Below are 25,215 nucleotides of genomic sequence, written 5' to 3'. Positions count from 1 at the left end.
ATTTAGAACTAAAAATGATTAAGATTAATAGGGGTGCCCAAACTTTTTCATAGGACTGTATATACATACATACATACATACATACATAAACACACACACTAACCCTTTGCTCTGCTTATACAGCACTCTCACTGACTAATGTATATTGGACAAGGGACAAAGACGCATTATTAATATAGAGTATGTGGAGAGAGCAATGTACATGGTGAATGGAGTACCTAGAAACATGTAAACATGTCTGATATTGACGTTTTGATTGTCACATACATCTCTAGCCACCCATTAATATAAAAGGCTACTATGAAAAGCAGAGTGCTGGAGTCCAGGTTTCAGCCTCAGGTTTCTGACAGATATGTGGTCCAGGGCAGATCTGGAGTAGGCCTCAGCCCAGGTGTAGATTCTTGGCTCATTACTGGGCCAGAAAAAGGCTACAAATCCTGCAATCCAGTGCAGTTTCATGGAGTGTAAGGAGGTGTGTGCTTCCGTCCTGTAACCTGAGTCCGGTGAGACAATATAGTTCTTGTTTTGTTTGTGTGGCTGGAAGTAAACCACACATATAGTTAGGTTATCAGCTCTATTTAGTTAGTTGCTCAGACGAGCAGGTTTTTTTATTTTGTTTTGCTCCTTTAGTGCCTGAAGTCAAGGTTTGTTTATTTTCCAGTTTTTTTTTCTAAATAAACCAGTTTGCTGCACATTTTGTGTCCTTGTCTTGACTGTTTCTGCCTCTACCGAGCTAACTTCCCCACAGTACACTAACACTTTGCATTTTACAATAGTGAAAGACACAGAATAACCCAAGACACAAGAGATGAATTATTTTCATTTAATAAAACATTTGTTTTAATAAACAAGTAAAAACACAATGCAGTATCTACATCAAAGGTGATATATTACATATACATATTTTAGATTTATTTTCTCAAGGCAGTAAAGACCCTTTCTTCTAGATTACTAGCTAATGTTTGCCAAGTCACTGTATACACATTATTCTCTACATTTCATTGTATACAACTTGGCTTAAAAATACATTCTGGCTTTAGACAATTTACCAAATAAGGTGAAATAAAAAAAAAAAAAACATACAAAACTGACCCATACATCTACATGTATGACCCTACATTAGATGTACAGCAAATGAGCGACCACTATACAACACATTAATGTTACATGTACACCTTGCTTGCTGTATAACGTGAAGAGGAGTGATAGTACCAAACAATGTAAGACACTGAACCAATGCACGGATTGTATTTCAGGTTGGCTTGTGTTGCTGCCCAGATGTAAAACAACTCAAAGGCTAACTGGTTCGATTTAGACATAGGAGTAAAAAAATATAAAAATAGGCTGTATGGGCATAAAGTTATGTTTTAGAACAAAAATTTGGAGTGCTTGGTATTTAAGCTGGTGACAGTTTTATGTGAGGATGTATTACCCTTCTCTACTGCAAGTTAAAGGTGCAATATAAAAAAATCTAGAATGATATGCTGATACAGAAGTCCAGACAAAAGCATATCGGTAAGCATGACCATCTACCAGCTTCTGGTAGATCTACTACTCAAATAATATCACGGTCAGAAGTGATTTACTGTATTACTGGGATTATACAGTAAGGTCAAGTGACAGACGTGTCATTCAGTGGTTGTATACAGCATTTACCACTGCTTAAGCTTGTTTAACCAATTCATTTCCTATATACAGGGTGTCCGGAAAGTAAGTGCACAAAATGAAAGGGTGGACCTTAGCCGGTATATGAAGTGTTTTTTTTATCAATGAACATGTGACAGAAAATGCACTGTGGCAATCCTGCTGGTAGACTGAAATGTCGGTTTCCTATCCCTCGTTGCGCCATGTGAAAGGAGAAACGAAGAAGAGAAAGCGCTGTAATGGGAAATCAGTTTAATCACAGTTACATATTACAAGAACTGCTCGAAGTGCTGGCCGCCTGCCTCAATGCAAGCAGTGCAATGCTGGGAGATGGCTTGACGCGCCCGGTCACAGACTCCTGGCATGGCCCTCACTGCAACGAACGCAGCCTGGATGTGGTTCACAAGCTGTTTGCGGGTTGGCACAGGCGTTGCGTACACAACGGACTTGACATGTCCCCACAAGAAAAAGTCTCCTTCGTTTCTCCTTTCACATGGTGCAGCAAGGGATAGGAAAAAGACATATTGGTCTACCTGCAGCGCTGCCACAATGGTGCACCTCGATCACATGTTCATTAGTAAAAAAAAAAAAAAAACACTTCATATACCGGCTAAAGTCCACCCTTTCATTTTGTGTACTTACTTTCCGGACACCCTGTATGGTAGTATAGGGGTCTGTGTAATGCTACATCAACATTGTGACTACATGGCAGCTACAACAGAATCGTGTGTAAGCAACCACAATTAGTTAATAACATTGACTATTGCTCTAATTTCTAGTTAACTAATGTATAGTTTTTCATTTTTTGGTGAAAATCCTATTTAAAGGTCCATTTTTAATTAAAAAAAAAATAATAGTGTGACACTTAAATTAATACTGATAAAAAATGAACATAGAAATATCAGGTTATGCAATGAGAAATAGTTGACACTTCCTCTTGGCCTATGGCTTTTCTTCAAGTTATATTATGAGCCAAATCAAGACGTTGCTAAAGCTTCTAGAGTGAATATATAACAAACCGTACTATAGCATATACCGTCCCACTTCTTCATATCACACCCTAATTCTTTACCACCACAGGAATAGCTTGAAATAGTAAAAATACATGAAGGACATTTCTAGATCCAGAAAGAAACATATCTGCACAGTGTAGACTAAATCATAGTGCACACAATGGATGAAGACTAAGCAAACTATATAATACAAGATGTTAGGTTCATGTATAAGATTATTCCATGACTAAGGATCTTCTATGAAACTCATTCTGTAACATTTTTTCAGTGTTTCAATAGATAGAAGCAAAACTGCCAGAGAACCGCACACGTCTTAGAAGACACAAGGCAGTTTTCTCCATTAGAACTCCATTTCTCACAATTTCTACAAGTCAGATTTTGGCCCATGACAAGTAGTGGTGGTTTTCATGAAAGTGCACACCATTGTATGTCTAGTTGTAATATTCAGAGCAAAAATAATTTTTCAAAAAAGGTCTGTTAGTGCTATTAATAGGTTAATAAGTGCAACCGAATACCTTTAGCAGTATTTGGAGTGATTTCTGAGTTTCTCTGGGAGCTCCTGGCATCTTCTGCATTTGTTTGCATGAGTATCGTTCTGTTCTGTTCAACTACAACTACCATGATGCATTGTGCTTTACTAAGAACTGCTTCACACTATCTTCCTATTTCACTCCCTCACACCTCCTCCCTGTTTCCCTAGCTAGCTTGCCCACTACTAGCCCTTCCTAACTAACTCAACACTTCCCCAGCCCATCATACTTACCTATAGTCCTGTCCACATCTTCTGGGCACGGGACATCACCTTCTTCTGGGGGGGGCGGCTCCTCTTGACATCTGCCACCGGCGCCTGCGCAATAGAGCCAGAGTGCCAGCATGTGCTGTAGCCTTCGCTCTGTAGGTGGCCAGCAGACGTCAAGAAAAGGAGGAGCTGGCCATCCAACAGGAAGTGATTTCCTGTGCCCAGAAAATCTGGACAGGAAGACGGATAAGTATGATGGGGTGGGTTAGTATAGGTGACATTTTGTTTCTGGAAACATGGAAACAGAACATCATAGGAAAATCTAAAAATATTCCTATCTAGGTAAATATAGACTGTGTCTGATACATATGGTTGTGACAATGTTATGACCAGGTGTGTAGCAGAGTTATAGCTCAAGCTTCAAATTGATGGGGAAAAAAGCAAAGGCCCGCCATTATATATAGATGAGATGACTGCTAGTCTGTGTTTAAAACAGGATGATCCAACTTTTGCTATAAGGAAGACAGAGCAACAAAGACATCAGGGGAATTTTTAAAGTTAGTTTGGTTGGAGTTTGCTTTGCTTTTCTAATCTGCACCAAATTTTTCAAATTTTGTACAATATTTGGATAATTTGGCCTAAGTTTAACACTTCTATCCTTAGATGTTACTCCACCCCCCAACTGAAGTGATTTTGAAACAATTTTGGGGAAATGCAGATTCTTTTGTTGCAGATTATGCTGCGGTTTTTTGAGCCAAAGCCAAAAATGGCTACAGAGGGAATGGAGAATATATAAGAATTTCTTATACTTCTCCCTTCTGGTCAATCCACCCCTGGGTTTGGCTCAAAAAACCGCAACAAAATCTGCAACTAAAGAAGCTGCGTTTCCGCACTGTGGGGCCTTAGCCTTAACGAGTCACAGTTGGTAAGCTTGGCAGACATCAGCTTGGCAGATTAACATTTCCCATCAGTTATAAGTAATGCATGAATGGTATAAAATGGTAAATTTCTCAAAATCTGGTACACTTAAGCCCACATGGTCACAAACCCTATTGTGTAAGTTTATGACATCAGAATTCTGGCAATGAATGTTGTCCAGCAAGTTGATTAATACTATCCTTCTAGAAATCAGCCAACCCATCAGTTCTGTCAACTGTTCTTGTGGACAGGAATATGGCAAGCCCTATATTTCACACATGCCCTCTCTTCCAGAAAGTCCAAGAGAATTCTGGAAAATTCAGTACATTTTCCAAGACCAAAAATTAAACTTCATGTTCAAACCATGTATATTTTAGGAGCAAGGTACTGGGATGCTATGTCAGTGAATGCAGTCCTGATGCTCAAAGTCACATTCAGAGGTGGGACATAAAGGGAGCAAAACCACCTGCAAAAAGAGGATTAGTTGGCAGAATAGGGGGCTTGGCTGTGCTGCAATCTTCTACCTTCAGAATAGTGGTCTTGAAAATGTTGGCAAATATTGCTGTATAGGCAATAACAAATTGCAAGCTTAACATTTTGTATTTACCTATATATTCTAATATAGAAACCAGTTAATGTACGCAGTTATGTATCTCTGCATCAGGGTTTCCATCTTCATGGAAAAACAGGAAAAATAATGGAAGCCTAGCCAGGCAGAAATCCTAGTATACAGTGAAATGATTGGTCCAGTGGGTAGGAGGTACTTGAGTTTTCTGTTCATTTCAAATATGTATGGAGTGAAGGGCAATGCATTGGCTAACATGAACACTGTATGAAGAATATGTTACTCAATAAGTATACCATAAATGTCATGGCACATTAGTATGGATTCATTCTTATCGCCACAGCACAAAAGTCCTATGCTGGATGTATAGTTTCATTTGCAAATCTTCTTCGATTTAATGGCCGAGTCAAGTCATCTTCAAATTCTTAATATTCATGTGTCAGTAATGCGGACCTGAGTAAGAAGCAAGCAGGGAAGCCTGCAATTCAGAGCCCTCTTGTGACTTAATGCTGCTAAATGTGAGGAGCTGTTCAAGGAATGCAAGTAGTATCAGAAACGCAAAGGAGCCACATGTGGAGTAGTCCTGGAGAGTTATGGCATATGGTTAGAAAATAAAAAAAAAAAGTTCTGTCATCTGTTCACAGATGAATAAAGTGCATTGCAACTCTTGTAACAGTCCACAAAACACTCACGAAGACTCAGCACATCTTGCCTTTTCAGTTCCAAATCTTGTGTTACAGTGCTGGATCTCGTGAGGACATCTTTAATAGGGCCATTTCCTTTTGAAGTGCATTCCATGGGAAGTCAAATGGAATGTGTGGACACCTCCGACTGCTGCCTGATGTAGGTCTGGAAACTCTTGTCTCCTATCGGATGTTCTCTTCAAAGATGAAAAGGAAGCCATTAGACAAATCTCAAGTACAGCGTATCAAGTAAACGGTAATGGTGTATGAACACAGCCCAACTATTACATCTGCAAAACCATACTCTCAAAGACCTACTTTCATTTACAGCCCTTTATTTTAATTTCCAGTAAAAGTGAACACAAGCATGACATGTCACAAGAAATATAAGGGAAACAGTATGCTAAAAAAGAAAAGCACACCAAATCTCTCCATAGGCTATATCTGGCATTTCAGCTCAGTCTGAAATACTTAATTGGGGATAAGCTGCAATTCTAAATGGACAGTCAGGCATCTGGACAATGCCTTTAAGGTCGTGCATAAACCTAAACTGCATTAACACGTGCTAGACTGTTTACAAAACCAAAGAATGCTACTTGTGACTAGTGTAAGCCTACAGGTCTCACTTAAAGGGAGTCTGTCAGCAGTAAAATAGTTATAAATCTAAATCACAGTTCCTTGTAGAGGGGATTCTACAGTTTCCAAAGATATGTCTGCTTTTCATCTCATTTGTATATGAATGAAGTGATGATTTACATGAAAATGCAACTGAATAACAGGCATATTTGGAATACAGTACAGAGTCCATACCTGGATAGCAAACAGCCTACTTCCAGTCATCTACTACCTATAACCTGTAATATTATATCTTACAAGAAAGCCCCAAGACCACATCAAAGACAATTAAATGTCAATTCTTGAATCTATTCTCAAAACTTCTGCTTCTTAGGGGACGTTCACACTACCATTGTTAGTGTTCATTATTTTGTAACATTAATGTCTATGGCTAACGGACGTACAATGGATGGAAACGGACAGTATAAAATGGATTAGTTAAAAACACTAATGGAAGAACAAAAGGACGGCGCTCTCAGGTCCAAAGGAATTTATTCAAAAAGAAGATTGCACAACGCAAAAACAGTTGCCGCGTTTCGGGTCGGAACCCTTTATCAAGTGCGTAACTAGTTAAAAACAATAAATATAGTATATGTATAAAAAACATGAATATACAAAGACATAATTTAAAAAACAAATTAGCTTGTTAAAGAAAAAAACAACAGACCACGACGTTATTAGGCAAGAAAATCATTTACCTATAAACCCAGAACCTATAAACAAATCCAAGGTATATTATATGAATTCTGAATTAAACTCAGGTGATGTATTACACATCATTAGTCATAGACAAACTATTATATATTGATCATATTATTCATACTCGAGATAACTATAGATCCTTAACATCCCATATGTTCAGTGACTATTATTATATTTCATTAGAACAAGATTCCAGCAATAATATTGTCTTACCTTCACTAATCGAGCTTCACTCAAGCTAGGAAGAAATAAACTCTATCCGCTACTCGGCCTATTTAACCGTACCGCTCCATGTGCCACTTCCGGAGGAAAAAGATGCGGTCCAAGCTGGAACGCATGCTCATTAGCTAGATGTTACGAGCCTTTGTGCAAATTTTTTCGCCGGAATATTCTATCACCACAAGAGCATGGGCACTCCGCCCGCACCAGAGAAACCAACAGTACGGGCTAAGAAAAAACGGTGGTACGACCTATAATTATCAAGAGTCGTATAGCTAAGTATGCAAATGTGAATAAAAAATAAAATAAAAGGAAGTCATGCGGTTCAACCTGGAACGCATGAACTTCTGCGCATGCGTAAAAGGACAATCTGCTATACGAGTCATCTAAAAGAATTCATAGTGATGATATTTGCCTAGGACGTAACATAAAAGTTTAGAAAATGATTCTATAATTAGAAAACATAAAAATCTATATGATTACATTCCTAAAAATATATATATATATATATATATATATATATATATATATATATATATATATATATATATATATATATATATATAGCCCACCATGTTCATGATATACTCGATATTGGTACATTAAATTTCTATCTGACTATTATACAAATTAAAAAATGAAAAATAAATTGAATAATTTAAATAGTTTAAAACATGCATTTCAACCAATTATATAGGCCCTTCCCTAAAAATACACCTTTTAGTTAACAGTATACATTAAGAATGACCAAAAGGATTATACAAGGTAACTCATCTGTTTACATCCTCAGTTGCGATATTTAGGCCCGCTGGATGTAATGTATTAAATTTAAACATCCAGAACATCTCTTTTTTATTTAGCTTACTCAGTCTATCACTATTACCCGGGGGAACCCAGTCAATTGGTGTTACCAAAAATCCGCTGAATGTTGTGATGTTCAGCTGCATGTCGCGACACACTATGTTTCATGTAACCGTTTGTGACATTCGAGCGATGCTTGTTGATACGCTCGCTTAATTGTCTAGATGTTCTGCCTATATATTGGAGGCCACATGGGCATTCCAATAAATATATTACAAATGACGAAGTACAATCAGATACAATACAGATGGTATTTTAACCCCTTAAGGACCAGGCCATTTTTTGGTTTCGCATTTTCGTTTTTCCCTCCTCACATTTCAAGAGCCATAACTTTTTCATTTTTCAGTTCACAGTCACATGATGGCTTATTGTTTGCGGGACAAATTGTACTTTGTAATGGCATCATTCAATATGCTGTGCAATGTACTGGGAAGCTGGAAAAAAATTCAGAATGAGGTGCAATTGGAGAAAAAATGCATTTGCGCCATTTTCTTATGGGTTTAATTTTTACAGCGTTCACTGTTTGGTACAAATGACATGTTACCTGTGTTCTACGTGTCAGTACGAACGCGGTGATACCAAATTTATATAGTATTTGAAATGTTTTGATAATTTTAAAAAAATGATAAACTTTGCAAAATAGAAAAAAAAATTTGTGTCATCATGTTCTAACACCTGTAACTTTTTCATATTTCCATGTATGGAGCTGGTTGTGGTGTCTTTTTATGCGGGACAAGATGACGTTTCTATTGATACCATTTGGGGAAAGATCTGATGGTTTGATCACTTTTTATTCAATTTTTTATAGGAGGCAAAGTGTTGAAAAAAACGCTTTTTGGCTGTTTTTATTTTTTTTGCCGCTACGCCGTTCGCAGTACGGGATAAATGTTTTAATATTCTAATAGTTCGGGCATTTTAGAGCGCGGGGATACCTAATATGTTTATGTTTAATGTTCTTTAATTACTTTTATAGCTAATCTAGGGAAAGGGGGGTGATTTTAACTTTTATATATTTTTTATTTTTTTAATACTTTAAAAACTTTCTTTTTTCTTCTGTTACATTTATGATCAGACCCCTTAGGTACCTTGAAACCTAGGGGGTCTGATCGCTCATACTATTCACTGCAATACTACAGTATTGCAGTGAATAGGAAAATCGCAGCACTTGTATTAGACGATGCCTCTGATGCCTCTGGCATCGTCTAATAGATCTCGTGCAGAGACAAGCCTGGAAGCCTTCAATAGGCTTCCGGCTGTCATAGCAACCGATCACCGCCCTCATGTGACGTTCAGGAGGGCGGCGATCGGGGAAACATGGCGGCGCCCATGCCGCCTGCGCTGTTTACACGCTGCGGTCGCGTTTGACCACAGTGTGTAAAGGGTTAACAGCAGCGATCGGCTCGGGCACCGACCGCTGCTGTTATTGGCAGGTCCTGGCTGTATTATACAGCCGGCATCTGCCGTGTATGGAGCGAGCTCAGCGTGTGAGCTCGCTCCATACATCCCCATGCGACCCATGACGTACAGTTACGTCAAGGGTCGCTAAGGGGTTAATCTAAAAATTTCGTTGGAATGTCACAAACGGTTACATGAAACATAGTGTGTCGCGACATGCAGCTGAACATCACAACAAAAGCTTCAGCGGATTTTTGGTAACACCAATTGACTGGGTTCCCTCGGGTAATAGTGATAGACTGAGTAAGCTAAATAAAAAAGAGATGTTCTGGATGTTTAAATTTAATACATTACATCCAGCGGGCCTAAATATCGCAACTGAGGATGTAAACAGATGAGTTACCTTGTATAATCCTTTTGGTCATTCTTAATGTATACTGTTAACTAAAAGGTGTATTTTTAGGGAAGGGCCTATATAATTGGTTGAAATGCATGTTTTAAACTATTTAAATTATTCAATTTATTTTTCATTTTTTAATTTGTATAATAGTCAGATAGAAATTTAATGTACCAATATCGAGTATATCATGAACATGGTGGGCTATATTTATATATATATATATATATATATATATATATATATATATATATATATATATATATATTTTTAGGAATGTAATCATATAGATTTTTATGTTTTCTAATTATAGAATCATTTTCTAAACTTTTATGTTACGTCCTAGGCAAATATCATCACTATGAATTCTTTTAGATGACTCGTATAGCAGATTGTCCTTTTACGCATGCGCAGAAGTTCATGCGTTCCAGGTTGAACCGCATGACTTCCTTTTATTTTATTTTTTATTCACATTTGCATACTTAGCTATACGACTCTTGATAATTATAGGTCGTACCACCGTTTTTTCTTAGCCCGTACTGTTGGTTTCTCTGGTGCGGGCGGAGTGCCCATGCTCTTGTGGTGATAGAATATTCCGGCGAAAAAATTTGCACAAAGGCTCGTAACATCTAGCTAATGAGCATACGTTCCAGCTTGGACCGCATCTTTTTCCTCCGGAAGTGGCACATGGAGCGGTACGGTTAAATAGGCCGAGTAGCGCTCTGGATAGAGTTTATTTCTTCCTAGCTTGAGTGAAGCTCGATTAGTGAAGGTAAGACAATATTATTGCTGGAATCTTGTTCTAATGAAATATAATAATAGTCACTGAACATATGGGATGTTAAGGATCTATAGTTATCTCGAGTATGAATAATATGATCAATATATAATAGTTTGTCTATGACTAATGATGTGTAATACATCACCTGAGTTTAATTCAGAATTCATATAATATACCTTGGATTTGTTTATAGGTTCTGGGTTTATAGGTAAATGATTTTCTTGCCTAATAACGTCGTGGTCTGTTGTTTTTTTCTTTAACAAGCTAATTTGTTTTTTAAATTATGTCTTTGTATATTCATGTTTTTTATACATATACTATATTTATTGTTTTTAACTAGTTACGCACTTGATAAAGGGTTCCGACCCGAAACGCGGCAACTGTTTTTGCGTTGTGCAATCTTCTTTTTGAATAAATTCCTTTGGACCTGAGAGCGCCGTCCTTTTGTTCTTCCATTGGTGCATCCTCCTGGTTTTTGACCAGTGTTATAGAGACGTGCTGCCACTCTCACTCTGACGAAGCCTAATATTGCTGAAAACGGAGTTGTGAACGGAGTCACAACCCGATCAGGTGAGAGGCCACCAGGTCCTGAGTTCTTTTCATAAACACCAGATAATTCATCTATATATTTATAATAGACCATCTACACTATAAGTGTGCTCGGTATCTCTCTATTCTCTAGTTAAAAACACTGACACATTAACATCAGTTAGTGTCCGTTAATGTCCTTTACGATTTTTTATTGTTTTTGCACCTTATAACAGACATCCAACAGTAGTATGAATGACCCCTTACTGTATTTTATTAAAATCAATAACATGATTCTTGAGGTTTTTGAAGTATGCAGCAATAAGTTATGGCTAGAACTGAAGTGTTTTTAACATGAAGCATAAAACCTGTACTTACTGGCTTCCATACTTTGTCTTCTTGAATTTATCCCTCTTGTACTGTGCATGCTCCTCTTCCAATGTTTTGACAGCTTCTATGATGCTACATAGTGTTTTGTAGGTTTCTCGAGGATCATCGATGACAAAGCTACTATATTCCTCTTGCTCCGGACCGTCATACACGGACTTACTACCACAAGCCTCTAGCAAAACAGCCAAAACAGGATTCAGTTATATTAACACAGGATATGCAAGTTTACTATAAAACTCTACTGTGCAACCGAATAGTATATACTAACCAAGTGATATGGTGAAGAGCTATATTTATAGCACATCCCGACGGGGGCTTTTTCCGCTGTTTCCCTTACAATGAGAAATGTAGGATCTTGTATGTGGTTTTTGCCTCCTACATTTCAAAGTGATCTACTAAGGCTTTCTAGTTTGGTCTAAATATTACTCACTGAATAAGGGAATGGTATACAACTTTCTAATATACTTTATGCTTCAATTCCTAACCCTTCTTTTTCACATTCTGAGGCTGGATACTTGTATATAGATCTAATACATCTCACAGACAGCTGTACAGCTAAACTACATGGACTCCAGGCACATACATTACACTGTCATTGGTACAATATAGCAAACAATCAGTACACATTAGACCCCGTATCTTGAGAAACCAGTTTAATTTCCAGTATTGGAGTGTGGAAGGAAACTGGTGCACCCAGCAAAATCCCAAGTAATAATGTGGAGAACGTAAAAACAGCATGCAGATGGTTGGCTTCAATACTTGGCATCAGTATTGCAGACTAGAAAGATAACCACAGGGCCACATTTTCATCATTTTCCCACTGTGTTCATACAATTCTTCCAGTAAACATCCCAAATATGTTGTAACAATCCGTAAAAATTATTCACAAGTCAAGTTTTGTAATTCATATTTATGGAAATCGCTTTTCCAAGTGTATAATTCAATAGTTTGTAAATATGACGAGTGTCAGAAATCAATATAATAGTTAGATATTGACATTTGTATCCTAGTGTTGAATCTGATCTAGGACAATATCATTGTCTGTATGTGCTGCATGTGAAAACAGGAGCAGTGACAATGTGTGCGGTATTCTGTGCTACAGAATATATTGGTGCTGCATAACATGAATTTATCAGATGGCGCAGATGAGAAAAATATTGCATTGTCTAAGTTGGGCTCCAGTTCAGGATAAACACAATTTGCTTTTTTTTTTTTTTTTTTTTTTTTTTTTTTTTTTTTTGAAGGGGAGGGGAGGGGTAGGTGGGAGCGGATAGGTAAACCATGTGCATAATTGTTATAAATACTACCCACATCCATACATGTTATATTGCACATATTGCGTTATATCTGCTCATACTAAGCAATAACTCCTCCCCCACATATATTAAATACATATGACTGGAACTATAAAATTCGTGCCTACCTTGCATTTTCTCCATCTTGGGCATATATGTGTTAAAGAGGGAGTAAATCCTTTCTGTTTCTCTATCTCCATCAATCACAAGTTGGATATTTGCTGGTAGGCCCCTGTAGTCAGTATGACAAGATATGTAAATGCACTTGTTAAGGATGAACACATAAGATACTGCTCCGTGTAACACAGAGGATACTGCTCCATGTAACACCGAGGATACTGCTCCGTGAAACACAGAGGATACTGCTCCGCGTAACAGAGGAAACTGCTCCGCGTAACACAGAGGAAACTGCTCCGCGTAACACAGAGGAAACTGCTCCGTGTAACATACAGAATACTGCTCCAGCTTTCTCTGAAAGCAACATCATTTTAATTTTTAAGACTGATAGTCAAATTGTTCTGTAAAAACTAATCTCCAAGAAATCCCAATGTATTTATCCTGGTGTAAATATATTTGAGCATATTGTGTTTGATTGAAGCATCATATTTATGAAGCCCTTGCACTATGGACCACTATATGGGGGGGAAGTGACAGAGGATTCATTCACAAAGTCCATCTCATATAATTCATCTCTGCCATGTTTCCCATTAGAAGTTACAAAAACCTATACCATATCTAATCTGATATTGTTTTAACATCCTGGCACATTTATATAGTCCCTGATGAAAAATGATCTGATAGCAGCACAGAGAAGGAATATTGGGAAGGGAGTATTACGGTAAGTTCACACTAGTGTTGACTGATCCATCATTTGGATCTGTAGGATGGACAGGCAGACTGCTGTAATAGTGGTTACAGTGGAGTGGAGCCTGGTGAATTCCATTGACTATACAAGGGTCCGCTAGGTGCCCATCGTTTTAAAAATGAAACCAGTAGAGGAAAAAGCCCACCTGAAATTTGTCTGCCAATTTCAGATGGATATCACATATTAAGCGTGCATTCACACGATGTAACTTGCTGCGTGATATATACAGGTGTGACTAAAACACTGGGAATAGTTGCAGTGGGATAGGGTCCCAATCGTCTCCGTAAGGTTTAAAAAGATCCCACTGATGTTTGGATGCAATCAAAATTTACTTGAGACAATTGTAGAATTCACAACAGATGGTGTACATGTGAACGTTTTCGGCTCGGTAAGGAGCCTTCTTCAGACTCAAAATGAAGATCTATATGCCAGGAAAGTGATACTGGAACAATATTCACAATTAGGGCGGGCGCCCCCAGTCTTGTAGTCTTGATAGGCAGATTAAAACTGAGCTGGGGCCAAAGTCCAATGGAGTCCCTCGACTGCCTCTGTAGTGGAGGCCTCCACTAGACACTACCAACGTTATACGCTATATCCACCTAACAGAAGCAGTCGAGGGACTCCATTGGACTTTGGCCCCAGCTCAGTTTTAATCTGCCTATCAAGACTACAAGACTAGGGGCGCCCGCCCTAATTGTGAATATTGTTCCAGTATCACTTTCCTGGCATATAGATCTTCATTTTGAGTCTGAGGAAGGCTCCTTACCGAGCCGAAAACGTTCACATGTACACCATCTGTTGTGAATTCTACAATTGTCTCAAATAAATTTTGATTGCATCCAAACATCAGTGGGATCTTTTTAAACCTTGCTGCGTGATATGGCACATATACGGTGTGAGTTTGCGCGCCGTAAACGCTCACGTTGATTTCAATGGGAGTTAGGATCGTATACGCCGCTGCAAAATAATGCAGCGTATACGATCCTAACTCCCATTGAAATCAATGTGAGCGTTTACGGCGCGCAAACTCTCACACGCCGTATACGTGCCATATCACGCGGCACGTTACATCGCGTGAACGCACCCTAATACAGATGTGAACTAAGCCTTATTAAATTTTTCCCATATGTCCATGTGCAGCAAATATATATATTTTTTTATTATTAATCTATTATATTCTTTATTGTTTGAATGTATAGATCTGCTCCAACATCTAAAACTATTTCAGTGAGTGTTTCTTTAATAATGTACTGTATAATACTGACGTTCAGTACACAGTAAAGACATCCTCACTCAGTAGAAATGCTCAGATTGTATAGTGGAGCTGATCCGTCTGCACTGTACTGTATACTGTATTCATTGTACAGTATAAAAGCATTACAAGAACATATATAGATAAAGCTGTGACAAGAACCGAGAAAGGAAAACTCTGTAGAGCCGGTGACACTTTAAATATGGGGCATATATCAGATATCCATAAAAATTATTTAATCTGCCCCAAGAACTCTTTCTGCACCTCTACTTGAACCTGGTGCTAGACTCCATAGAGGAGGACAATCCTGTGTCTTGTCTGTGAGCAGCTCTCTTCTGAGCAGTGTAAGTAAATACATACAGAATACAGGTCGGAGAGCAAGCCCAAACTACCATGATCATGAAATACTACCATCATCTCCTACAGGTTAGACAGTCATGCAAAATCACAGTTTCTTACCCAGTGCATGGACTGCAGCCAGGGGCATTCTCGGAGGTAGCCTTACAGCACAGCCAGTGCCCATTCAGGTAGGCTGAAGGATGGTAAACAGTGAGGCGTTTCTGGTTACACTGGCTAACTTTGGTGAGGATGTCTATCCAGTCCTTGGCTTCAACACAGTTATTTGCTTGAATATATAAGGTTCTTGAAGGCTGAATGACTTGAAACATCTAAAAAGACAAACACTTGAACGGTTTACTAATTCAACTGATCTGTGTGTGCACTGGATTTTATTTGGTGGTATCAGAGTACAGGGGGCTGAATACTTTTGCACATCACAATTCTTAGATTTTTATTTGAATAAAATTTTTAAAACTATGTATCATTTTTGTTCCACTTCACAATTATCTGCTACTTATGCATATGTCCCCCACCTCTGCAAAAAAAAACGTTTCTGCCTGTTATATCTACATGCTGTAACCCCCCCCCCCCTCCTCATGTCCTCCAACCACAGTCGGGCTGTATTATTAATAACATCACTCCGCACTGAGAACTAAATGATCCTGCAGTATGTCTGTGTTTCTTTCTTTTTTAGTTGCTATGATTCCTAGGATTTCTCTATCTGCCATGAGCTTGTATGTGTTTCTCTCTTGTTATATACTACTGTACCATCTATGAAACTATCACTGATATTTCCCCATTGTGGGACTATTAAAGGATTATCTTGCTTTGTGTTGGTTATCACTTAAAATCTCAGTTTAAAATATATTTAAGTTTGTCGTTGTAAGGTGACAAAATGTGAAAAAGTTTAAAGGGGTGTGAATACTTTTGCAAGCCCCTTTAACCTCCCACACAGAGTAGTGACTGATACATTTTACTCACTTGTCCACACGCCAGTCCTGGTCGCTCTCCACTGCCGTCTCCAGGGTGCACTGTAGCCAGTGTCATGACATCAGTGTAGCACCGTCTTCATGAGGCCGTGGAGGGCAGTCAGGACAGGAACGTAGACAGGCGAGTAACAAATTATCTGCAGCTACTTATTGCAATAATACAATAAGTAGCTGCAGATGTGTTTTACTTAAAATGTTTTGGCATGTCATCTTGTCATAGGTTCACCATCACTGCCATAGACTATAATGGGGTCTGCCAAGTTTCCTCCTTGCAGAACTTTTCTCTCCACCTATTTTAGGCAGAATCTGAGGCGGAGACTCCAACACAGATGTGAACCTAAGCTTAGTCCTGCAGGCTGACATGAGTGGGATAGCAGCCCTGTCAAGTTTTATGGGAAAGTGTGTATATGCTCTGTAAGATGTACCCTATGTGTATATAGATAATTTAATTCATTGTTATCCTGTTCTGTAAGAATAATTGACTGCTACTTCATTTGATTTTGCAATATAGATGGTGACATGGAAAATAAAAAAAAATTCTTATAAAATATGAATTAATAAAATAGTAATTACATGTAACTTATATAAAATGGTGATTCAAAGCATTCTGATGACCTATTCAATCCACATTGAATGTTCAACAGCAGGTTTTTTTTGGTTGTGTTTTTTTTGTTTTGTTTTTTTTTAAATACTTACATTCTTCATTTTGAATGACTCTTCTTCTACTCTTTCTACGGCTAAAATGTTTTCAATTGGAATACTACAGAGTGGATGATCACCTGCAAGAAACCAGAGCATTAACAACTGCAACATTTATACAATAACACAGCAGATTCCACAATTTTTCTTTATGAAATAAATGTAATTGTTAATAAAATCCCCCTTTCCAATTGGTTGCACAGTTTCGATCACAGCTAATGCCGTTTAAGGCCGGGGCTCCATGTGGCGTAAACGTCATGGAAAAAAAAAAGAAGTGTTTTGCAGCCAGTGCAACTTGGAAATGGCTGCATGTCAATTATTCCTACAGAAAAGCTGGTGGTTTCCAGATAGGAAACCTCTGTGGACTTTCTTTAAAAAGCGCTGCAGGAAAAACCGCAATGCATTGCTGCCGAGATTTTTCCTGCAGTGTTTTTTTGTGGGGCCTTAGCCTAACCTGACCAATCTCTTATATTTATTGGAAAACACTTGAGACAGGTCCTGTAAATTTTATAAATAAAATGCATGGGTCAGCAGGCTTCTGGAGATATAAAAACTAGACGTAAAACCAGTATACATAAAGAATCTGGATACAAGTGTCTGAACGGGGTTTTTAAGTTAAACAGTTATTTTAGCAACATCTTAAACTCTACACTTAAGATTATAACTTAAAAAAATACATTTTCGCATGAGTTACCTTTGCTTTTCTGGTATGTAAACTCATGGTTAGTTAGTCGAAACCATCTCTTTTTGAAATTTTTCATGCCAAAACGCTTCCTCCCTTGAGCTCTTTTGATCATAAATCTATGTGAAGGGTACAAGAATAACTAATTTCATTATTAAGTACAGGAAAAAGAGAGAACATCAAATCATAAAACACAGTTACTACATTTCTTCATGCTTGCACATTACAAAACATACATTGCAAGAAATAGCAAGGAAAACATTTGTAAGTCTGAATATTTCTATGTTTATATACCGTGAAGTGGATGCAGAAAGCTTAACAACAGATACAAGAGTCAAAGAGGGAGGGGGGAAGTTAGCGAATATTAAAGGATTTACCAGGATTTAGAAATACCGTGTATACTCGTGTATAAGTCGACCCGAATATGGCTTGGCCCCTAATTTTACCACAAAAAACTGGGAAAACTTATTGACTTGAGTATAAGCCTAGGGGGCAGCAGCTACTGGAAAATTTCAAAAATTAAAATGGTCGGAGTTTTTGGGTGCAGTAGATGCTGGGTGCTGGGGAAGGGGAGGGGGTGTTTTGGTTGTGTGTCTGCCCCTTCCCTGAGCTTGAAGACTGGGGGGGTTTTCCCCCCACTTGGAATTCAGTCTGGCTGAATATAGGGTATCTGCAGTGCTCCTATTAACCCCTTCCCGATGGAACAGGAGCACTGCAGATCCTATATTCAGTAGACCGAGCACTTTCAGACACAGGGATACCTAATGTGTTTGTGTTTCACAGTAATTTTCTACTTTTGCATGTATTCTAGGGAAAGGAGGGATTCAGTCAATGAGAGGTGTGGAGGGGGGACAATCTTGGGTGCTAATTTGTGGACCCTTCTGACACCAGCAACACTGCCTACAGACTACTACAAGAAAAATCATAAGTATAATATTGTTTTTATTGAAATCTCAGGCACTATCAGACAACCTTTGCATGTCATGATAGGTTGAAAACCACTTCTTAAAGCATACAGCGGTACTAATATAGCTGTATAAAATATGCCCGATAACCATTTTGATTTTCAGCATTAGGCCAGGTCCCCGCCAAAATACAGTGTTTTGGCCACAGTGACAATTACACTGCTCAAAAAAATAAAGGGAACACTCAAATAACACATCCTAGAGCTGAATGAATTAAATATTCTCACTGAATACTTTGTTCTGTACAAAGTTGAATGTGATGACAACAAAATCACACAAAAATCATCAATGGAAATCGAATTTATTAACCAATGGAGGCCTGGATTTGGAGTCACCCCCAAAATTAAAGTGGAAAAACACACTACAGGCTGATCAAACTTTGATGTAATGTCCTTAAAACATGTCAAAATGAGGCTCAGTAGTTTGTGTAGCCTCCACGTGTCTCTATGACCTCCCTACAACGCCTGGGCATGTTCCTGATGAGGTTGTGGATGGTCTCCTGAGGGATCTCCTCCCAGATCTGGACTAAAGCATCTGCCAACTCCTGGACAGTCTGTGGTGTAACGTGACGTCGGTGGATGGAGCAAGAGATAATGTCCCAGATGTGCTCAATCGGACTCAGGTCTGGAGAACGTGTGGGCCAGTCCATAGCTTCAATGCCTTCATCTTGCAGGAACTGCTGACACACTCCAGCCACATGAGGTCTGGCATTGTCCTGCATTAGGAGGAACCCAGGGCCAACCGCATCAGCATATGGTCTCACAAGGGGTCTGAGGATCTCATCTCGGTACCTAATGGCAGTCTGGCTACCTCTGGCAGGCACATGGAGAGCTGTGCGGCCCTTCAAAGAAATGTCACCCCACACCATTACTGATTCACTTCCAAACTGGTCATGCTGAAGGATGTTGCAGGCAGCAGATCACTCTTCACAGCGTCTCCAGACTCTGTCAGGTCTTTCACGTGCTCAGTGTGAACCTGCTTTCATCTGTGAAGAGCACATGGCACAAGTGGCGAAGTTACCAATCCTGGTGTTCTGTGGCAAATGCCAACATTCCTGCACGGTGTTGGGCTGTGAGCACAATCCCCATCTGTGGACGATGGGCCCTCATACCATCCTCATGGAGTCGTCTCATGCTACCATGAGTGTGATAGCACAACCAACATTCAAAAGTGACCAAAACATCAGCCAGAAAGCATTGGTACTGACCATATAGTGTGTAGGGCCACTGTAGCACATAATATTGTTTGGGGCCACCATGGAGCATTATACGGGGGAAGCAGTGTGGGGAGCCTGTTATACTGTGAGACATTCTTATGGACTATTGGGAGCCTATTATACTGTGCGGTGCTGCTGAGGTTGTATTTTATAATGTGTGGGGACAATGTGGAATATTATACTGGGGGGGGGGCCTCTGGAGAGCATTTTATACTGTGGGAGGGCCACTGCGGAGCATTATACTGTGTGGGACCAATGTGGAGAGCATATTATACAGTGTGGGGCATATTATATTGTGCAAGGCTGCTAGTGGATCATATTATTCTGTGTAGGGACACTATGGGGTATCATACTGTATGGGGGGTCTTAAAAGCGTATTATACTATGTGGGGCAAGTGTGAAGTATTATACTGTGTTAGTGTAATAAAACTCTCTACAGTCCTGTGTGGAGCGTTATATACCATGTGGGGCCCCTATGGAAAGGGGGGGCTCAGGGTAGCATTATATACTGCAGAGGAAACGGTGAAGTATTATATAACCATGCGGAGAGTTAAGCTGTGAAGGGAGCAGGGGGACTCAAAATTCCTGCTGACAGCCCTGGCTGGCATCCTGCATCGCAGTTCACTCACTAAAATCTTGCACATGCGTGTAATGCTCCATGGCCGTGTCATTCCCCTTATAGTACTGTGCATAAACTGGCCATAGAGCCATTGGGGAATGTACAGTACTATAGGGGATGACCATACTGGGAAAATAGTAATGCCAGATAGTAAGCACATATGCTATCAGTGAAGGAGGTGTGGTGTTGGCTATTAGATGGAAGTTGTTGGGTGGGCCCCCAAAAGTTCCTTTGGTGGGCCCTAGGCCCTTAAGTCCGACACTACTGGTAGTGGTGTGTATGGAAAAGATAAGTGTAGTTTTGTGATTGGAGCAAGCATGTGTGGAGATACTTTATTTGCATGCCCAATAGTTAAATCTATGGTATAGAACTATACATGTTTCATAGTTATCTCAAATTTTTTTTCATATGCCACATTAGCTTACTGCATACTAGTTCATCTTTGCTGGTGAAAACAACAGGGCTTTTCTGTAGAATCTACCTCAAGCACATATGTTGCCAATGGCAGATTTTATCTGCTATTCTCCTTGTTTAGGATAGAGGAGGACAGGGCTCATGTGACAACTGCTATAAGCACAGTATTACTTCTTCACAGGAGCCTGGGATTAATCTTACCCTTCCTTAAGGAGAATAGGTTGCTCTATGCTCTTGTGATCTCTCCTTCCCGAGGAAGAAATCAGATCCAGAAACTAAAAAAAATAAGGAATATGAATTAATGACAAAGGCAACTGCTGTGTGACATGAATTTTTATAGGAGAATGTTTATAATGTGACACTGTATGGCTTGTGTGTCCATCAACCATGTTCATATTACATGAATATATTCTGGGCATGTGTCTTCACCACGTACATTGCATCTGACAATTAAGACACATGGATCTACTCACATCAACTTCATTTGCAGGTGACAACCTAGTAGTAAAGCCCTAAGGGTTATACTGTACACAATGCCATCATGCAATGTATCATTGATAATGAGAACTAAAATCAGATTGATATAAATATATATTAGTGAGCCAGAAATGCTACCAGCTGCTCATGATAAATGTAACAAAATGGAAAGCTACAGCTGGTCCTCTGTTGTCGAAAGGAAAATCTGTGCTCATTAATTTAACATAATTCTGATTAAAATACTGTAATTCTGATGTCCTTTACAAGGATTAATTCCCAGATCCTTGTTTTCAAGTCCTTTGCTTTTGATTTAACCCTTAAGTACTGTCATGGTATCATACACGACTATCATACACATATCATTATGATAGACACCATGATAGTAATTAAGGGTTACCAATCTATGTCAAGCAGGATTTTATGGGTTAACTATACAGTAAGTTTTTGAGGACTGTATTCTCAAATGTTTAACCTTCTTGGAAGTTATACTTTGCCATTCAAGAAAACTCACATTCTTCACAGCATCTGCATACTTTTGTTCATTAAAGTGGTCATAAAATGCAGCCATGTAGGTCTCTTTGAAGCTTGCCTATAAAGAGAAGTAATAAGGTTATAACAGTATAGGACATGCAATATACACAGCAATACAGCGGGTGAGTACAGCAATTATTAAAGCAGCTTTTCCTCCATTAGTAAATATGTTTTGCGGTATAATAAAATCTTATGCTACTTTCTAATATGCATTGAGCATTTTCAGTCTCTGCTTGTGTTCAGCAAAAATAAATGTGCAGGTTAAGGCTGGGTTCACACCAGCACTTGAACTCCGTTCGGGGTTTCTGTCACTTTTTGGGATTCCATTATAGTCTATGGGGTCCATGGATTTCTGCAGGTAACCGCTTCCATTCAGGGGGTTCCCAATAGGACAGAGGATGCAAGTCTGAGGTCATTGGCAGAACATAGAGGACGGTTAGGGCAGTAGACAGTGATCTACATAATGTCATATAGCAGGTTACTACAGAATACAGGAAGGTTCTCATCTATACTAATATTAGGACAGCTACACCTTTCTAAAGTCAGAATTGGTGAAGATATCAGACATGGTTAAATAGACTTCTGCTTGCTATATAACAGTTTGGGGGCTACAGGTGGTAAAGTGTACGGCATGGTTCCGAGGCCTCACATCCACACAGTGCCCGGAGAATCAATCATTCATGCTTGGCTATGTAGAGCAATGCTTGAAAGAAATTTTTGCTGTCTCCATTAAATATTATTCTACAGTTCTTAGTATAAGTTTGGATTATAGGGAGAGAAACTGAATCAGTGAAAGAGGGAGTGAATGTTATTCATAATACAGAGGAAAATATGGATCCCTCCTGTGACTCAGTCTCTTACCCAACCATCAGAGTGGAAAAGTGATGCCAAGACCTGTTTCTATTACAGCTGCCAGTGCCATGCCCTTGGATAACCCATGTATTCCTCTGAGGACAATCAGATGCTCACTATTAACATAAATAATGGCTCTATGGGGAGAGGGCTACTAATATAAACAAATGGGTGGTGATACGTTCTGCATTGCATGAAATGAGGCTTAACAGGAGTGGATGATGAATAATGTGGTTGTATCATAGTATCATAGCGAGCTAGTGATAAACAAGCTGACCGCAGAGAAATGACGCACTCAACAACTTAAAATGAACCAATAAATCAAAGGACTGTTTAACATTGGCAAGACCAAGTTCTTAACTGCCCAGCATGTCTATATACAAACCCTATCAGTGGCCAGGAAGCCCAATCTTCACAATTCACTATGGTGAAGACTACACTTAAAACAAAATACTATTACTGCTTCTAGGCCATGACATATTAGCAGTGGCGTAACTAGGAATGGCGGGGCCCCGTGGCGAACTTTTGACATGGGGCCCCCCCCCATCCCAACTGACGCCGAAGACCTCGACCGACCCCCTCCTCCGCACTCTATTATGTCCCTTACTTGCCCCTGCACACAGTATTAACCCCAATAGTGTCCCCTGCACACACAGTATTAACCCCAATAGTGTCCCCTGCACACACAGTATTAACCCCAATAGTGTCCCCTGCACACAGTATTAACCCCAATAGTGTCCCCTGCACACACAGTATTAACCCCAATAGTGTCCCCTGCACACACAGTATTAACCCCAATAGTGTCCCCTGCACACACAGTATTAACCTCAATAGTGTCCCCTGCACACACAGTATTAACCCCAATAGTGTCCCCTGCACACACAGTATTAACCCCAATAGTGTCCCCTGCACACACAGTATTAACCCCAATAGTGTCCCCTGCACACACAGTATTAACCCCAATAGTGTCCCCTGCACACACAGTATTAACCCCAATAGTGTCCCCTGCACACACAGTATTAACCCCAATAGTGTCCCCTGCACACACAGTATTAACCCCAATAGTGTCCCCTGCACACACAGTATTAACCCCAATAGTGTCCCCTGCACACACAGTATTAACCCCAATAGTGTCCCCTGCACACACAGTATTAACCCCAATAGTGTCCCCTGCACACACAGTATTAACCCCAATAGTGTCCCTTACATACAGTATTAACCCCAATAGTGGCCCCTGCACACACAGTATTAACCCCAATAGTGTCCCCTGTACACAGTATTACGTTCCTCTGTGGACACCCATAAACAATTATTATACTCTGGGGTCTTTTCAGACCCCAGAGTATAATAATCGGAGACCCGGGAAATAAAAACATAAAAAAAAACAAAAAAAAAAACACTGTTGCTTCTTACCTGTTCCCCGGCTCCTGTGCTGTGCTGTCCTCCTCTCGCGTCCTTCGTTAATGACGTCGGACGTCACATGACCCGGGAAGCATGCCGGGTTCATGTGACGTCAGAGACGTCAGACAGCAGTAGGACGGAGGCCTGGCAGGATCGCGGAGAGGTAAGTAACAGTTTTTTATGTTCCCTTACCTCTCTGGTCCGCCGATCATTATACTCGGGGGTCTGCAAAGACCCCCGAGTATAATGATAGCCTTTGTGGGGCCCGCGGTGTCACTTGCCGATCCCGGCCCAGCCAGGATCGGCAAGTGAATAGGGCCCGTAACTGCCTATTGAAAAAAAAACTGCAGCGGTAGCGGCTGTCACCGGGCCCCCTAATGGCCCGGGCCCTGTGGCTGCTGCTACTGCTGCTACCACGGTAGTTACGCCACTGCATATTAGTAAAGTCTATAACATCCCATATAATTTGCTGCTTTTATTTTTATGCTGTGGATTCAAACTTGAAATACTTACAGATTTTGACTTTGATAAGCTGCCCAAAGTCTGTATAGTCTTGGAGATGAGCGTCAAGGTTCTAGAAGTTTGTGGATCCTGCACAAAATAGTTAAAATAAAGTCACTGATAGTATTTTGAGACCTCCTCATCTACAGAAAAAAATGAGAAATGGAAACCCTACAGCTCACAAATGTCTGTCCTGCCAAAGAGCTTCGGCACCTGGGTCTAAGACAATCCTTGGGCATCTCACTTCAATATTTTCTATAAAAACTTTCATTGCAAATTTATGCAAAAAGGAATATTTAGTGTAACTACCATGTTTCTCCAAAAATAAAACCTGCCCTGAAAATAAGCCCTAGCATGATTTTTCAGGATTTTTGGAGTATGCTTGAAACACAAGCCCTGCTCCGAAAAGAAACCCTAGTCACATATACTGTGCATGTACCAAGAAAACAAGCAGCGGTGAGTGTGACAGGTAAAAGCTTAGGTGTACCTCACTTGGGAGTGGCAGAGGTCAGCTTACTTCTTTGGAGCAATGACAAAGCCCTCAAGGCTCCAAAGAGCATGAAGATACCAATTCACAAGAGGAATACACTGAGTCTAAACTATCTGGAGAGCTGGATTGAAATGTTGGATTCTAATGACAGACTCCCTTTAAGGGTGTGACCATAAGG

General features: G+C 39.6%; 1 protein-coding gene across 1 annotated transcript in view; it reads right to left on the bottom strand.

The window, feature by feature from the left end:
- Positions 1 to 5,007: 5,007 nt before the first annotated feature.
- The window catches only part of RASA3 (RAS p21 protein activator 3), a 161,034-nt gene continuing 140,826 nt past the window's right edge, over positions 5,008 to 25,215 (bottom strand). The window contains exons 17-25 of the mRNA XM_075265117.1: positions 24,560 to 24,637; positions 21,774 to 21,851; positions 20,987 to 21,060; positions 17,584 to 17,690; positions 16,887 to 16,969; positions 15,322 to 15,530; positions 12,874 to 12,977; positions 11,439 to 11,622; positions 5,008 to 5,759 (exon numbers count right to left, since the gene is read on the bottom strand). Coding sequence (XP_075121218.1) covers positions 5,684 to 5,759; positions 11,439 to 11,622; positions 12,874 to 12,977; positions 15,322 to 15,530; positions 16,887 to 16,969; positions 17,584 to 17,690; positions 20,987 to 21,060; positions 21,774 to 21,851; positions 24,560 to 24,637 — 993 coding nt within the window. The 3' untranslated portion in view covers positions 5,008 to 5,683. The remainder of the gene's footprint in view (positions 5,760 to 11,438; positions 11,623 to 12,873; positions 12,978 to 15,321; positions 15,531 to 16,886; positions 16,970 to 17,583; positions 17,691 to 20,986; positions 21,061 to 21,773; positions 21,852 to 24,559; positions 24,638 to 25,215) is intronic.

The sequence above is a fragment of the Leptodactylus fuscus genome, chromosome 2 (assembly GCF_031893055.1).
Source record: "Leptodactylus fuscus isolate aLepFus1 chromosome 2, aLepFus1.hap2, whole genome shotgun sequence".
NCBI lineage: Eukaryota > Metazoa > Chordata > Amphibia > Anura > Leptodactylidae > Leptodactylus > Leptodactylus fuscus.
Note: the sequence above shows the minus strand (reverse complement) of the source record. Positions and strands in the feature narration are given on the sequence as shown.